Raw genomic sequence first — 18,971 nt, forward strand, 5'->3', positions numbered from 1 at the left:
CTTTCAAAGGAATACTCATTCAAAGGACTCAAAGGAACGAGTCATTTGTAAGCTGCAATCTCGCAATTGTTAACTTTTTTTTTTTTTTTAAGCTGTGGTTTATGTCAAATTACATGTATCAATTAAAATTTTAAAGACTGGCATAGCTCTGTCTCAAAGACCCTAAGGTAAAACACCAAAAGCAGTCTTTGCAACTTCGCTTTTTTGTTGAAAGGCTGGACACTGACCAACTAGCAAGTATTTCCCTCCTGCTGATATCTCAAATGCTATCTAAAAAAGCAAGCTGCAACACTGACATGCACAAAGTCAGGACTAGTGTCATGTTTGTATCAGGTGGAATTTTTGCAGCGATATGCTCTTTCTATATGGCCCCAAGAGGACTTCAGTTAAGCCTTTTTTCTTCCCTGCTGTTCCTAGTACAGTCATCAAGAAAAAAATACCACTTCGAAATAGCCACATTTATTTACTATGAGAAAATCTGCGTTATGCAATCAAAAGCCTAAAAGCAATTTTGGATCTTGGGGTCAAGATGCCTGAGAGTTGAACCGATACCAATCAAGCAGATTGTTGGCACTTACATACTATCAAATATATTCAAATTGGTTTGTACAACAAATCTACAAAGGCTGTGAATCAAGTGGCCCTGCTCCTCATTTGGATGTAAATCTACAGTTTCTCCCAGCATTACCTCCAAGGCAGAGACTTCAGCTACACAGGGTCAAATTAATTTCTGATGGTTCTGCACTTTGCAAGTGCTCTTTAAATACAGCCAAGATAATCCTCCCACAATTTCATTTATCTGCAGAAGAGAAAACCAAACTTCACGTATTTTCAATACAGTTATTTCATTAGTTCTTAGGGAGTACAGCTCTTATCTGTCAGAGGCTGAAAGCAAGAGAATAACAAATTTTTTTTAACACCTCTTCTTTTTCTTGGGATGCATTCTGGTTAGATTTCTAAGCTTCCTTCCACTGTCATAGGTATTAAAACATGAAGGCCTTATCTTTAACAATGCTTGTAGTAAGTGGGTAATTTTTCGCCAACTTACACTGCATCAGTAAAGCTCACTTCCCCCATGGAAAAAGAATAGTAGCAAAGGTACTAGAATGTAGGACCAGATTATGCGCAGCAAGGTAAGCAAGTACAAGACTAGTACCAGTGGTACACCAAAGCATCAACACCTCATCATGTAGTTATTGCTGGGGATTGCATATACTTCAAACCATCATCCTACTGCAGTGGTTACTGTGGTATGTGGTTTTTTAATACTCCACTTGTCTTTCAGCATGCAGTCATTCTGTCTGTGGGTGTTTCCAGCATACAGAAAGGCCAGAATAACAGATCTGTACAGAAATCTGAGAAAAATCTGCTTTAGGAGTAATTATTTCTACAGCAAAAACAGCCATGCTTAGTAATATCATTATTAATATCCAGGGGTATTTTAGTCTACTAAAATAAACTGCAACATTTTATCCATTAATCATGTAATTCCCTGTCCAAAAAAAAAAAAAAAAAAAATCTCAAACTCATACAGGCCAGAAAACTTTCAACTTAAATGTCCCCATTTGGTCTTTTCTCTTGCTTTGAAAAGCACTTTGTTATAGACAGAATCAGTACCATCCACACTGCAGCAACAGTACTGAACATTTGTGAGCTGTGTTACCTGTCACAAGGTGCAGACTGGACGTTTTCAAAATACATTATGTTGTGCTGAAGCTGCTTTAATTTGAGGTTTCCAGCTCCATAGGTGTTTTTGTCGTTGTTGTTAGGTGGGTTTTTTTGTTATTTAACAAGTTCATCTTAAATTGTTCTTCACATGAGGTTCAAGTAATACAAGATAAACAGTAAAACAGTAATATCCCCTCAGTATCTAACAAAGAGTTACTTCCGACCTGCTTTATACCCTTACAAAATGAAGTAATAGTATGCATTTCTTTTTCAGTCTGCCTTCTTTACAGTTTCCTGTAAAGGAAGAAGGAATCAGACATTTGTTTCTCCAAGATAAAAAAAAAAAAAAAAAAAAAAAAAAAAGACTACTGAAAATATTGTTCTAGTAGAGGCCATCCTGACAGAAAAAGGAAATGTTCATGAGACAATATCCTCAGCAAAATGCATACTTTTAGTAAAGCAAACCAGACCATACCCCAAAGCTACTCGAATAAATGCAAACATATGTTTGTATCTACAGGAAAAGTTACCAGAAAATGGAAACTGAGAGTGCTTCTGTGTCTTAATTGCATCCTCATTTGTCTTATATGCAAGCTTATTCTTCTCTTTCACCTTTTAACTTATGACCCTGTTACAAGATCTATGATTATTGCTAAAAAACAGCATGTCAAAGCCTCAAAATTTAACAGATGTATCGAGAAGTATTTTGACTATAAATGTACTGCACCAAATACTGCAATCAATTACAATGCCTAAATTTTTGCAATTATTTGACAAGAAAATCAACACACGAGTCTCCATGTAATAATCTAGCAAGTCTCTTAAATCTGAGTCATTTTTTAAAAAGCAGATCATCAGACATTAATAGGATTACTCCTTTTATCTAGTACAATTGGAGAGCATGCAAAAGTTGCCTTCTGGAACACACAGCACCTAAAACCACTTCTGGTGCCATAGACTGTTCTTGCATTTCCATGCTGCAACACAAAACACAGACCTGCCACAGCAGCATGAAACTTCATCCGTATGTTTGGCAATGGAATGTCTTGGCAAGACTGTCTCCATTAAATAATTCGCAAGAGATGGTAGACCTAGCTGTTGATACAATTAAACAGAATTTAAGGAATCAAAGTTTGATCATGTCTCTGTCCTCAGAGCAAGCCTACCATGGAAAAAACCATAAACATAATAATGTTAATCATTCAGTCACTGCAGACAACTGCCTAAAATAATGTTTCCCCATAGATTTGGGTAAGCATTGGTATGGTTAACACCAAGAGCTATCCTCTTCTTCACAATTTATGGACTAGAATTGCACAGTTATTTGTGAAGTTGTACGCTGAATTACAGTAGACAAATGGATATAGAAGCCTAAAAAATTACATTCCTATTGTAATGTTCTCGTTAACACACACATAACAACATTCATTAAACACCATAAAAAGGCAGGATATTAAACCACGATTCTTGCTTATTAGAGAAGTTTCTGCAACTGTGTTAACAGAAGAGCAGGGTCAAAAAACCTTAAGAAATTTTTAAAACATTTAAAGTGGATTATATGAAAGAGCTGTCTCTAATAGAAGGGGACTGGACTAGATTCCTACTACATATTACATTTCTACAAAATAGTCACTGTAAACCAAAATTTACATTGTCCCATGGCAAAAAATTTTTTCCAAAATTGTTACTGTTTCAATAGCTCAGATTTCCCATTCTCAAGAATGCGAGGGTTTTTTAAATATTCTCACAAACAAACAATGTTGACAAAACTCTCCTGTAATTTTCTTACATGAAAAAACTTATCTCCCAACACTTTTGCAAACTTTTGGTCTAAACTTTCTTTTTGGGGGGAAGCTATAAGGGCCCCAACTACTCAAAGTTGCATGATATTTTCCATCTCATTAATGTAAAGTCAGCTTTAAATCTCTTCTTGTCCTGTCACTGCCTTCAGTGCCTGGTGGAATCTCTCTCCCAAAAAAAAACCCAAAACACAACATGCAGCTGTACATCATCATTTCTGACGATACAGTGCTAATTTGAAAGATGGACTATTTACATGCTTTTTTCATCTTCATTATTTCTGTTTCAAAAGCAGTTGTCTTTCTAGTCAAAGGAATTTAAACTAAAAAGCCCTTACAGTTCAGTAATTTTATAACACAGCATTTGAAGCATTAAGATACGTACATGGTCACAGTGTGGACTATTTTATCTTGGAGCCAGCAATTCAAGTTACTCAGAGTAACTAGCTACTGAAACATTTTGCTTCTTATTATTTTTCATTAAAGTAATACAGCAGCCTATATTTTGAGGATTTAAATTTTTTCTTCACCCAACAGCAGCATGATGATTGGCCCCATAAAACCTGCCAATGCACTTCCAAGGAGATGCATGCTCCAAGTCTATCGTCAGCTATAAACCCCTCTACATTCCTGTACTGTTTCAAGACATGGCTGGCAGGAGCCCACACTCCGTACACTACTTATCAGCAGTAGATTGATAGTTGCTCTGGAACCTGAAACTTAAAACTTCTACACGTATTTTAGCTCCTTCTCCTTCTGTTTTTATTCTTTCTTTATGCTTTATCTTACATTCTAAGAAGTTCAAAATAATTAACTCTATTTAAAGCAAAAACTGGTAGAATTAAGAGCATGTTTTCCAACAGTGTACCACTTAACAAGATTTTTATTTACTTAATAAATTTAGGAAAATTACCAAGCATTTTTGAAAGTCCCCTTTCAATAGCCTAAAATAACTATATTAATTTTAAAAGTTCCATCGTATCAAGTATTTTGCACGTCCTAAAATAAGAATGCTGTTCTCACAGAGAGATACTCCAAAGACTAAACTATGCATTTGTCACTTGTATACTTGTTGCTTTTGTGCATACTTTCTGTGTTTGCATTCCATTTCTGAGGAAAAAAAACCACCAAAACAACAAACCTCCACTGGAAACCTGAGGAATAAGAAACCCCATAAAAGTCAAATTTTGAGGCAGGAACTATTACAGCATGCATAAGAGAATTATTTTTTCTCATAACAAGATAGAATCCAGTGGGGGGGCAGGGGAGAAAGCCCTGCATTCTAGTCATTGTTGAAAAGGAGTTACCTACCAATATGCTGTGGCTGTGTGGGACAAAGGGACACATCAGTGAACAGTATCAGCTTACTCATCACATCAACAGGATTATTTTAATTAACATCAAAAGCCAAGCACATCTGGTGAAAGTCCTAGCTAAGAGGTCTCCACACTGGGACAGCTACGGAACACGTCAGTACACAGATCCACTTACTTCAACTGTCTACAGGAAAAAATAATCATTACTTTCGCTACTAAAAACAGAAATTCCAAAGGGAAAACCCCTGAAAAGTAAACTTCTGCCTTATCTTGGTAAGTGTTAAGCATTTAAAACAAATTTGCCTACAGAAGGTATGGAGAGTTTGACACCTCTCAGAACATTAAGAACAATCTAAATTAGAAAACCATCCATGTTAGGATGTTGGGAGCCTCATTTGGATAAGTAAGGAATACTGGCAATATCAGATAGTAAGAAATTTAAATAAAAGTTTGGAACGATATTCGGACTGTTAAAAAGAAAGATAAGAAATACATTTATAAATCCTCTGTAGCTAATGGAGAAAAATTTCCACATGATCTGTAAAACTGATAAACCATTTACACAGACAGAAGATGCCACAGATTGCAAAAGAAACTTCCTGCAAGCCAGTGACAAAGCAATGCATAAAATGCATTGTGGGTGGCGTCTCCCATCCTAGATCATGTCAGCCTTTTGTTAGGGAACCAAAAGACTATAATGAGGAATGCAAATTCTCTAGGGGCATTTCTGACTTTCATGCTGTCTTCTCCCTACTTGGAGAGGGGACCAAAATGCAAATCACAGTCACTGGCTACTACTAAGAGGCAAACCATTCCGTTCAGAGTGCAGAAGGGAACTGTTTGAACACAATCCCACAACTGAGTCACTAGTGTTTTCCTTGTCATTCAGGAACTGCTTGGTTTGAGGCATGAGTCGTACAGACCTTCTTGGGTAAGGACACAAGAGAATAACAAACCCATCAATTCCAAATTTCAAGTTCTGGGACTCTCTTTTCTGTTTGGGAAGATGAGAGATGGAATTCTTTCAATTGAACTTCCATTGAAAGACATATTCTCACTGACTCTTACTGTCCAAGCACAAACTGCAACACACCAGAAGAGTCCTGACACAGGCCCCACTGCCACCATCAGCTGAGGCACCTGCACAGCACTGTGCCCTCTCATTCTGGGACCCCTGCATACAGGGCACAGGCAGCCAGGCTGCCCAACCGACCAGACCTTTGCCATTGTGGGACCCAAGAGACAGAAACAGGTAGCTGAACTTTTACACTGCAGTCAGAAGCATCTCTACAACATGACTGCATGCTGAGCACCATTGCGTGCTGTGATCTTCAGCTACTGCCTGACCAATTCAACACCTCTCTGCTTTCAAGTCTGGCAGAATTTTGAAAGGATGGGTTTTTAATCCTGAGAATGTCACAAATCTCAAGCCAGGATCTTTCTTAGCTTTGACAAAGTATCTTTTACCATATACATACTTTTACCGACTTGTCTAAGCTTTTGCTAAAGATTCAGCACTAAATTTCTCCTAAATACCAACCATTTAATGTCCCACTTTCAGTAATTTTAAATAGTCTAACTAGAAGTCTTTCACCCTATTCAATTTTACCTTGTCCACTCACTTGCAGTGGCATAATTTCATTGATTCACCACTGCCATAAAGCCTTCCAGTAATACATAAAAATCAAAATGCCAAATATTGAATGTGAATAAAGAAGCAGAACCCTCTGCTACCTCTAATAAAAATTACTTTTATCTAAAATTATGATCTACCATTTGGGTGATGTCAGGGCTGAGAGAAAGTGGTGGCAGCATCTGTAAAATGATCATCCCATGACTGGGAAAATCTTCATTTAAAGGAATAGCTATCAAAAAATTATAGTAGGTGTATCCTCTGCAGTATGAAGGGATGGTGAGAATCACTTGCAGCACCACTATACCCCTCCTGCTAGCAAGGCTGCCATGTCAGTTAGAAGAGTTATAGATTACATATACACACATTTATTCCACATTAAAATCTGGTCCACAATTTTCACATCACATCAAATCCTCTTTTTTGACATGCGCCTACATAATTAAGCCATACACATTGTAAAAAAAAATAATATATTTCCTAACCTCTCAAAGCAAGAGCATTCACATTTGTTTAAATATATGCAGTAGAATGAATAAAATTGCAAACATGACTAAGAAAATGTAGTGTCAAAAGCAAATGTGAAATAAAAACCACCTTTTGTGAAGAACTCCCACACTAAGCTGTGCTCTTGTAAGCCCAAAAATGTTGACCTTTTACTACAGTCCCCACAAAGCTGTACAGTGATGACCACACGGTGCAGGCTGTAGTTATTTACTGATGCAAAGTCTGCTTTGTCTGAGTCCCCAGATATCTAACCTCGGTGAATAACAGCACTGGCAACAGGCTGCAAAGAAGTGCATCCACACAGTGTAATTTCCCACGTCGCTGGGGGGGGTGGAAATCACACAGAATGGATGTTAACATTAGAAAAGCTACTTTTCTCCAAACTGTCTAATTAAGCAAATAATCCAAAGCCTCTCTCAAGTGGTAATTACTTTTACTCCTGAAGCTTTTGAAAACACTGTATTTTGAGAAAATTCTGAAAACAACATTCACATTTCTACCTTAATGTGTACAAAAGGCTGCTTAGGCAAACAAATGACATAAAAGTTTGTTCTTTTTCTTTCTTGCTTTTTAAAAAAGGAGACTCCAAAGTCACATCCAGCAAACAATTTATGAGGCAAAGAGATCTCTGAAAATATGGTCTGTAAATCTAACAAACTCCAGCTGGGCAAGGTGTCCTCTTACATCTGTGAAGTCTGCTCCTATGAAAAATGTTGTTTTTCAAATTGTGTTTGGGGTGTTGCTGTAGATACATTTTGTAAACAAGCCTGCAGGATAAGGGTATTAAAGAGCAACCTGCTCTTTAGTGCTGCTCTCCAGCAGTTTTGAACTGCTGCTGGTGGAACAGTCAAGAATCACCAATGACTTCACTACAATATTCTGGTGGTTAAAGTCTGAGCCACCCCATGGGAACGCAATCTTTGTAACCACATAGAATACTAACAGTGAAAAGGAGGTAAGCTTAACATTGCAACTTCCACCTAGCAAATATTTAGTGTTTATTCCTGTATGCTATGTGCTTCATTACACAGAAGCTTTTCATGGACAAGAACAGACACATTAGTTCTTAATGTGTATGCCCTTTCTGAGTTTTGTGCTAGTATCTCAATCTTTAACACACTATTTCACGTGAGCTACTAGAAAGTGGGAAAACATATTCTTCCAGTTCTACATACCACAAATGAAGGCACAGAGATTACACAATATCCTAAGAGTCACACTGCAGCACAACAGGAACCGCACTACTGTTTCCTTCAACCTAGGTCTGCTTCCTAATGACTCATACTTCCTTCTCTGATGCTGCTGTATTTAGGGGCTTCACAGTGAAGGTGAAGCCTAAGAAAAACATGTCAATCAAGAAGTTTTGAGAGCTTCTTTAAAAAAAACAAGAACACCAAAACAAAAAACGAACACAAAAACCAAAACCCACATTGAATTTCAGACGCAGTCCAAATACAATTTTTGCTTTCAGAAACACAATACACTTCAATACAACCTTTAGGAATTTCTTGACGGAAGACTTACTTCATTTTGTGATGCTTACGTTATTTCTCACCAATCAGTCATTGAAAAATAAGAACATAAAACATTTAATAAAACCACCAACAGTAGACAGATTAGGAAAACCGATCACAGGCAGAAAAAAACCGATTACTTGTGGTACAGGGAAAAACTCAAATGTACCATGGAAGTGTCCTTCCATTCACAAGCCTGAAAGACTGTCAGAATATTGAACCCAAAAAGGATTAGGGACAGATACACACCCAATGAACAAAAACGAGCATTCTGACCAAGAAAATAGTGAGGGTCCAGCAGATGTTGTTACAGTATGGGCTGAGAAACAAGTTCCTGCAAGAAAAGCTGTGTCTGGACCTACAAGCTCTACTACTGCTGTGCTTACACTGTAACTGCCTACATGCATGCTATTAGCCCCACGGTCATAAGTGCAAGGTCGATTATCGCCTCCTTCACACCTCCCCTTATATTGTAGTGATCTGTAGTGACACTCATTATTTCAGTTTCAACACAATACATTCTGTTCAGTTCTCTAAGCAAGCATGTATCTCTCTTCACTGTAGCTTCAGTCACATGTGCCTTAAAAATACTCATAAGTAAGGAATACTGCAGTACAGCGCAACATTCCCAAGTTCTACATTCTTGAAGAGTTCATGCAACAGTCACAGGCATTAGCATTCACTCTAATGGGCTTTGATTTAATCAACGTCAAAAAAATCCCAAACTAAAAAAAAAAAACCACCCACACCCCACCCACTTCTCTCTTGCTCTCACTAAAATGAAGGGGGGAAATGCCACAAGTTTGTATGTTGAAATTCAGTCCACATGACATTTCCTTTGGATTTAATTGCTTCCATACAATTTGTATCTGCTAGTCACGCTAGACCCGAGAGCACTAAACATGCTGTTACAAAGAAGCTCTTGTCCTGTAATAACCTCCTTAATAACAGAGACGGAATTATGGGTAAAAACAATTTTCAACTTCATCCCAAGCACCCCAACAGGAAACAAATCAAAGCCTGGCCACTGACTCTTCCAACGTGATTAATGAGCAGATAGTAAAAATCTGGAAAGGTCAGATTTTACAGATCCTACATTGTCAAACCTGTTCAAAGTTGGACACATTCACCAATTTAAGGAGCAGATAGCTCTGCATAATGTCATTTACCAATTGTGGAGTGAAGATGGCCAGGCAGACCATCTTTTAGATGTTGACTACAGCAGCTCACAAAAATTACAAAAATAAAGCTACGTTCATTTTTCTTTCTTTGAGCAACCCAAACCATTAGTAAAGCAAATACCCTTTCAGATGGTTCCAGAAAAAACTATCCGGTTTTCATGGTAGCATTCGTAATGCCTGTATCTATTCTATACAAAACTTTCTAAAAATATGCTAACTGATACTCCTTTGTAATGATTAATGCATAAAGCAATTGTATTTTCAGTTCATACCATGAGATGGATGCACAACGGTTATCATCCATTAATGCACAAATACTCCTGAACTTTAGGTTTAACACTATGACTAAAGTATTAACTGCAGACAGATTTCATTAAACCAATGCAATTCTGCATGCACATTAATCATTTACTAGCTTAGAAGTGTACATCAGTCCAATATATCACATTTTATATCACACAGTAGTGCCTATAACAGCATTGTCATTGATTTCCTTAAACCATTTATAAGCACATACACCTAAACGTAGTGCAATTTTTGTGTCCAGACAGCCCTCTATATTAAGTTTCTTATGTATTTTCTCAAAGGAAATCCTTCCTGGTAACACTTCTAGGGTCAAGCGTAGTCTTGCTTAAAAGCTTTCTTCACTGATACTTCACATGTAAGTAAAAAACGTAGCTTGTATCCTAACTCAGAAAATCCAATGAGAGAGGGAACTGGATCACATCCTGTAAATCAAATGTGTCCTCAAAGCAATTTTGTTCCAGATCAGCTTTCATCCTCAGATTTTAATAAGCACCACATTTTAAGCACCATATTAAGCCCCAAATTTTATTAAGGACCACAGATGACATGATTTTAGATTCTGAGAAAACAGTCTGTTGATCTCGTCTTGGACCAGAAAATGACTAATTAATATGTTTCAACAGAAACTCTGTAGCCATTCCTACTACAAATCCAGAAGAAAAAAAGTAGCTCATAGACCCTTGATGGATTTTTAAGAGGGACTCTACCATCAACTCAGAAATTATCTTTATTTTTCCTTTCAGCTATGCTTTACAAATTTATGTTAAAAGTTCCTTGTCTATCCAGGCTAAAATCTCCTCCAGTGAATCGGTCTGATTTTGAAGTAATCTATTCCAAATATTTACAATTGTCAATGGGAGGAAAAACCTTAATTTCCACAAAGTTAAATAAACTTATGAATAACTTTGTTTCAATCACTGTAAATTGTAAGCTTAAGCCTGACAGATCTTACTGCTAGCACTCAAAGCAGCCCTCGTTAAACAGCTCATTTACACCCAGTGTCAATAGGCACAATCCCTCTTGTGCCTGCAGCATCAGTCTACAATACAATAACAAAACACCACATTCTGCTCTCTTCAGTCAAGATCCAATATAGACACCACTCAGTCAGTAAGATGTGACCCAGCCCTGAACAGGACCATCCAAAGACCCTAGAAATAGGTTTTAACATATCACTGGACTTCTCCTACAAGGCTGCTGCTGTTTTAAGTAAATCTGCATGCTTAACACATTCAAGTGCCCTTGGCAACAAATGCAGTTACTTCTAAAAATAGGTGTGTTAATCCAAAACCAAAATTTTAAACCCATGAACCAAAATGTGGTCCATTATAATGCTAAATTAAAAATATTTCTGACATTCTGATTTTTAAAAATCAGTGTATTCAATGACAAAGCTCTTTCCATAAACTACTAGGCCACCTAGTATTTCAGCATTTAGTTTCAAAGCATGAAGTTTTAGAACACTGGAACAGGTTGCCCAGGTTGTAGATGTCCCATCCTTGGAAGTGTTCCAGGCCAGGCTGGATGGGGCTCCAGGCAATCTGCTTGAGTGGAAGGTGTTCCTGCCCACAGCTGGGGGGTTCAACTAGATGGGCTTTAAAGGCTTCTTCTGATCTAAACCATTCCGTGATTCTATGGAAATCAATCTGAAGATGTTATTTGTAAACTATAGTTCAGAAAATGAATGCATAAACTTGCTCTTAACTTCCATATTAAGAAATACAAAGTGGATAAATAATTATCATAGTCTGACAACTATTAAAATGTAAGCTACAGAGAAACACAAAGAACAGATAATCTAACACGTATGGCACATATAATGTCCTGAGACAAGTTTTCCAATTAAAAATTTGATCACGGGATCAGATGTTGTATGACAGAGCTTGAAACCTCCTGTTAAATGGAAGGACATTCAGTTCACCAAATTCAGTAGAAAGTCAGTGAAAATTAAAAGCATACAGCACTTCATAAGCTCCATTCTGCTATGAATGAAGATGTTGTCTATATTCAAAGCTGTGTAAGTTTTACCAAAGACATGATTATAAGTCCTTACTAAGTTAAGGACACACAACATAGAATATAGGTAAAACCTTTTTCATATACAAAACATTAATTTTGGCTTAATCAGCAACACCAAAAAATAAAAATGGTTCTGTCCCACTTCTCCTGAAAAATAGGTTAGCAAGTATCGTCAATTAAAAGCAACTGAACTTCAAAGACATAAATTTTAACCCACGAAACAGTTCAGCCAGACAATCCACTGTAAGGGAAAAAAATAATTACATCTCTTTCACTATCAACTATGTAACTTACAGTACTGAAACCTATCCAAGTGTGATCACATTTATTGTCCATTCATTTTGCATTCCATTTTAATTGCCTTTTATTTCTCATTATTTTACTTCCATGTACTCCTTTGCATTGACAGAAGCACAAAGAAATAACATTACTATAGTCAAATTCCCCTCCCTCCCCCCGCGACAGTGGAGACCATTAACATCTGGTTGTAGTTCAATTCACTACTTCTAATGTAATACTAAATAGGGAAGTTAATCTATTAAACCTTTACAATCAGCAAAAGAAATAAAAATAAATAAATGGGAAAATGGCACAGCTGTACTTAAAAGCTAACCATATGTAATCTTCTTAGGCAGTACATACACTCTGTTTAATTGCACTTGCAGAAAAGCCATCTAAAATACAAAATTAACAAACATCTTCAAAAACAATCAGTGTAGGCTTTCCAGTTATTACATGAACTTCATTGTTTGCTCTGTCTGAACATTCCTATCAAGTTACATGTTTATATCAAGCTAAATACAATCATGAGAACTTGCTCATTATTTATTAGGACATATTGATAAGAAAACATTATTATAAATCAAAGGTACCCCAAAACTACCAGGAAACAGCATTTCCTGCATGTAGTATTAAAAAAAAATATTTTTAACTTTGTATGCAGATTATTACGAAAGAATTAGCATTACATTACAAAGTTTGTTGTTTATTGAATATATTTGTCAAATACAGTAATTAAATTAAGCTTATACAGATGTATCTGAAATACGGTTGGCATTCTGTACCTACATAATAAACTGAGAAACTTATAAAGCTGTGGTGACTGAAATGCAAGTTCCGACCACAGTCATAGGCATGCAACAAAGCAGAACAGCTTACAAAGTACATAACCGCAAGAATATAGATAACCTAGTGTCTGTGCCTTTTATTAGTATGTCCCAAAAGTAACCTTCAGTATCGACAGTTCTTTAATAAAACTTATTAAAGACTCTTGTGATTATAAATTCTATTGTTGCTACTATACTTCAAAAACTCACACCGAATTTTGGGACCATAATCAAGTTTATATAGATAACCCCCTTATCACAAATTTAGACAAGTTTTTGTACTGAAATAACTGAGCAACATATAAGGTCAGTTTCTGAGATTCTTAATTCTGTCCACAAATACACAAAAATTCTATCAAGGCCGGATACTGGCAATAAACTAACTAGCAAACTGAACTAACTCTGTTTGGAGAGACAACTTCGAAATTCCATTTTTTTTCTTACTTGTACATATTACTAGAGGTTACAGAAATCAAGGAAATATAACAATTTACTTCCAATCCTAAAATTATTCTTCCTATTTTTTTTCCTACAAATAAAATATTTTTATTTGCAGGAATTAAATTACCTAACTGCATATGTCTCAGAAGTTCACATGCAGACCCCCTCACCTACTTGATTACACTACAGGTCCCTCAGACAAAGCCCAATCAGTCAAGTTTTGCCCAAAAGAGATCTGGCACAATCTCAGAATCAAGAAGATAAAATTACACCATTCACATCATGTTGATTCCAGAAACTAGGAAGATAAAAAAACCAACTCTCATTTGCACAAAAGTTAAGGAAGTTCTCTGGATTTATAACATCATCATTAAAACAGCATTTGAACTAGACTCCAATTAAAGCAGCAACCAGACAGACCCCTAATGCTGTCAATCACAGCTTGCAAATTTAGCCCTGATGTGTAAATTCCAACCTCAGAACATCCCAAGCATCTCTAAGAAGAGTTACAAAGGTGAGTTATAGTTGAACTCCAATCGATGAAATTTTGGCATTATATCACAGTTTCCCTATGTTTGGAACTATTTAATACACTCACTAATTCCAGAGAAAAATCATCATAATTACACATCTCAGTACTGTTTCTCACATTATAACTTATTTTTCATAAAGGGACACTGGTGAGGGGAGCAGTTCAGGCACTTAAGTCCCACATGAACAACCACCAGAGACAGGGAACAAAACAAATCCCTTCAGGTGTGGATTAAATGCTTCCAAAAGCTATATGTCTCTTTCTAACACATGACACCAAAAACAGCAAGGATGCACAGCCTCTTGCTTTGCACCGTTTTTCCACAAGGACCAAAGAAAGCTACATCAATGTAAGCCCCACCTTAGAGGACATGCATCATGTTCATGAGTAACTGCAGTCATAACTGAGGAATACTGCAAAAGGTGCGTTTTCCACATTTTTATCAGGACAGAGTAACTTTCTCATGCATTGTCCACCTCCTCCCCATCCCTAGTTGTGTAACTACATGCCTGAGGCAGAAAAGTATCTCTGTTATTAACATTGTACAGCACCAAGCACAACATCAATATAATAACAATCACTATAGAATTAACACAAATGGCTTTCAGGGAAAGGCTATATTTGGAAGTCATTTGAGTACCTCAACTGTATTAGTATTATTTGTTTTGCCATTCTCAGAAAAAGTTTATTCATAGTATTTACATTGCTTTTCTTCTCCTGTTGTCCTGCTGAACATGCTTAGCAATATAAAACTGATCATGTCCTAGATCAAGCAAGCTTCTCCACCAACAGGAACCAGTAGGAAAAAATTTGAACATGTTGAGTAAATCAAATATCGAAAGCAATTTGCCGCCTTTCCCCTTGAGCAGGATTTACTGGCAAATATGTGCTGGTATGGCAAATGTTCACTGTAACGCTTTAAAAACCAGTGTGATAAAGATAACAGAGGCAACACTCTCACAAATCTGTTCCATGCAAACCCCAAACTCTCTATATTCAGTTTACCTTCTGGAATTAAATCAAAGAGTCTGACCAAGCAGCACCGTACACACACTGAGAAAACATTAAAACCTTAGTCTTCATTTGAAATATGAGGCTGTACCACCTAAAAACAAATCAGTGGAAAGTAGTACTTGAAAAATTCTTCTTACAGAACATGTGTACACAGCTCAGCATGTGGATCAATACACAACTGATATTCCCACTCACCTACATAAGAGCTACGCAAAGCAGATTGCCTGTCTCTCCAGAAACCCTTTTTATCAGAAATAAATCACACTTAAATTTTTTTCCACACACGCACACACAGAAAAATGCTTCAGATAACACTGCTGTTGTGTTCATTAGTTAGTCTGTTTTCCATCCCCCACTTCTGCAGTTTGGTATTTAATTACAGGGTGGAGTGGTCCCCAAGGGTACTTGTGTTTCTTCCAGTCACAGCCAGAAAATTTCTGCAGGAACTGACATGCAGGGAGTGCGACTGCTTCAAGTTATAGCTGGTTCCCTGTCAACAAGGTTAGCTCACTGTTCACTGAAACTGCACCACTACTTTTGCTTAATAATTCTTGACAATATGTTTAAATACAACAAATTGTATTGCAAACTTCAAGAGATAATAAAGGCTTTAACAAGACCCCATTTGGCTATTTACTCTTAATTTGCTTCTCAATTTCTTGGGGTTTTTTTTTGCTAATAACTATAAACAAGTATTTCTCATTAAGCTGGAAGGGGAAGGGAGGGGGGTGGGGTGGTTTTTTTTTTGCCTCAAATACAGGAAAATGTAAGCTTGTAAGCCTGGTTTAGCCAAATAGTGATTTTCAAGTGTATCATCTGACTTGAACCCTATTATTTATTATTGCACATAGTTTTAAATGCTGCTTCCGTAAGTGCTCTTAAAATTTCTGCAGACAATTCTATTTTCATCTGAAAAGCATTACAACACTTATGAATTGCAATATTTTACATGTGATCATTTTATAGCTGTTACTCCCCAAAGCATCGAGGTGTAAAGAAATACGCTATAGATATAGAAAAATACATTATTCCAATTATTTTTCACAGAATTGAGAAAAGTTCTGTTGGATAAATAGAACTGGGGAAATAAAATAAAGACTAACATAGGTAACAAATTACATAGTGAAAAATTCATTTTATATTAAAAAAGGATGTTGATAATCAGACTACTACTGTTGACAGGATTTGGAAAAACACTGATGTCACTTTGGGGGTTTATCCATGCTTCTTTTCAATAAAGGAGTGGCATTTTTTTGCCTAAGTAACAAGATTCCATCAACTTGGAAAACTCTGCCTCTGTGTCAGATATGTGTGACAGGAAGGTGAAACCACATGAGCTCATTTTGGTATTACTCAAAACCCAAACAGCAGAAAAAGATTACATTACGCAATTTTTAGCCAGAGCTATCTGAAAGCACCTGCTGGCCGAGCCCTAGCAAGAATTTGTGTAAAGTATTTATTTTAAAATTATCTCTTACTGTGCTCCTACTAGTCGGCTGCTTCTTCTCTGCCCTGTTCTACTGAGAAACACACATGCGAAGTGCAGAGCAACAAGATCTTCTTATTCAAGTGATAAATCAAATTAATGAAAAACTCCTCAGTTTGGACTCTGGTACATGTCCACTCAGCATTATAAACTGATACAGTAACATACAGAATGGCAAAAAACCCCCAAAACATGTTTTTGTGCTTTCCTAGTAGCTCAGAGTGTGACAACAGGCAGAACACCCGTGTGCTGAGTAATTCAAAAGCTGGGCTCTTGATTACTCCTTTGTAGATTCCAAAGACACAATGCAAAGAAGTCATTGTAGAATCGTGGAAATTATGCATTTATTAGTTTTTCTAAACAGCTAACATCCTCTATCTTTCCCTTCATGCATTGTCTATATGCCATTTATCATAGCTGAGTACACACACACGCACACAGAGTATGAACTCGAGACACTGCTCTTCTGACTGAGAGGGCTGTGGGGTACACAAGTAAATGATCTCCTGTAGCCCTAGCAGTTTAACTTCCTCAATATCCTTAGGCAGATGCTTCATCAATAAATGTTTTCTTTCATTCATAAACATTCTGCCACCGTGTATCTACCGGGCTAATAGTGCCACTTGATTTGCAATGAACCTGGAGCAGAGATACAGAACCTACCAAAATAAGGCACTGTGGCCTTACCACATGTTACAATTATCACCTATTTTCAGGCTTATTAAACTGCTTTGAATTAAATTCTGAATGTCATAAATAAAACACCCTGACCAAAATAATTGACTAGAAAGGATAGGCAGTTATGTTACCACACTTCTCAAAAACCTGTCACCAAAATAAGGAAGCCTACTCCCAAGTCCCTGAAGATATGGATGCTATAAATATAACCCACACCACTTGTACTGCAGCAGCGCGGCCCGGCTGGGAAAAGGCGCCTACGACAGGAACATCGGAGAGCCGGCGGCCCGGGTTACACATTTCCCCCCATCCACGGCCTATTTTGCTTCCAACGGGTTGCGAGACACACAGCGTCCTATTTTCCCTCAGTGTAGAAAACGCCCTGGAACGACTGCTACTAAACTTACTTTTTAAAAGTTAGTTTCTCGGACGTGTGGCCAACAGGGAAACAAGGAACAGACAGCCGACAGGCAGGGCTTCTACCCCCGATTCTGGAAGCAGCCCTGCGGCCCTCGCCGGCCGGCCGCCGCGCCCCGCTCGTCTGCCCCTGCCCGCCCGTGAGTTCCCTCCCCGGGCTCTGACAGCCACCGCAAGCTTGGAGCGCGTCGGCGCCCTCGCCTCACGGCGCTGCCGCCCGCCCCGGGCTCCCCGTCGCCCTCGCCTCACGGCGCAGCTCGCGGCCGGCCCGGCCACCAACCCCGCGCTCCTCTACGCCAGCCGTGGCCGCCCGGCGCGACGCTTGGCCGACAGCCCTCCCCGGCGCGGCCCAGGCCGCGGCAACCGCCCTCCGGCCCAAGACCCCGCGCCCGCTCGCCCCGGGGCCGCGGCCACCGCCGAGCGCAGCCGCTCCAGCCGCGCTCCCCAGCGCCGCCGCACTCACTTGAGGAAGTACCGCTGTCCCGTGTGCGTGAGCGCCATCTCCCAGCCGAGCGGCAGCGGCAGCTCGTCCGTCACGTCGTAGGAGCGCTGGCGGAGGTGCGCGTGCTGCTGCGCCGCGACCGAGCCCACGAGCGAGGCGGGCGAGGAGTGGGAGCGGACGTGCTGCGCGGCGGGGGGCCGCGGCGGGGGGCCGCCCGAGTCCGTGCTCGACTGCCGCGAGTGCGAGCCCGAGTCCGGCTCCTTGAAGAAGGACTCGGGCAGGATCTTCTTCCTCCAGGAGCTGGGCTTGGGGTTCATCACCGCGTTGAAAAGCGCCTCCAGCTCCGTGTCCAGGTCCTGCGTGACGTGGATCACCTGCTGCCCCGGCGGCGGAGGCGCGGGAGCGGGGTTCATTTTCCACTCGGCAGCGGGCGCGGGCGGCCCCGGGGGCAGGCAGTCGTCGAGGCCGGCCCCGGCGCAGGCCGCCGCCGAGGACGTGCCCTTCGGAGCCGGCCAGGCGGCTCTCCGGGCGCGGCGCCGCTCTGCCGGAGCGGGCGGGCGGCGCGGCGGCGCGGGGAGTGCCTCTGCGCCCCCGCCGGCAGCGTCGGTGTCCCAGGCGGCCGGCAGAGGGGCGGGCGGGTCAGCCCCTCGGGCAGCGCGGCGCCCTCCCCCAGGCCGGGCCGCGGCGGGACGAGGGGACGCGCCGGCCCCTCCCGCCCGGCCCCCGGCCCGCCCGCCCGCCGGCCGTTATGCAACTGCCGCGGAAGCTTCGCGTGCTTGCAGCCGCCGCGGGCCGGGGCGTCCTTCAGAGCCCGCCGGGGCCTGTCCTCCCACCCCGCCGCCCAGGCCGCCGCTCTCCGCGTCCCGCACGAAGTTAGTGGGGGCCGGGCGGGGCGTTCCGGATGAATGCGAC

General features: G+C 39.9%; 1 protein-coding gene across 1 annotated transcript in view; it reads right to left on the bottom strand.

Annotated features, from left to right (window-relative positions):
- Positions 1-18,926, bottom strand: part of WWTR1 (WW domain containing transcription regulator 1) — a 77,759-nt gene extending 58,833 nt beyond the window's left edge. Inside the window, exon 1 of the mRNA XM_080409469.1 lies at positions 18,081-18,926. Within this exon, the coding sequence (XP_080265595.1) occupies positions 18,081-18,472 (392 nt within the window). The 5' untranslated portion in view covers positions 18,473-18,926. The remainder of the gene's footprint in view (positions 1-18,080) is intronic.
- Between the last annotated feature and the right edge of the window lie 45 nt (positions 18,927-18,971).

This window comes from Falco punctatus (genome assembly GCF_963210335.1).
Source record: "Falco punctatus genome assembly, chromosome: 13".
Lineage (NCBI taxonomy): Eukaryota > Metazoa > Chordata > Aves > Falconiformes > Falconidae > Falco > Falco punctatus.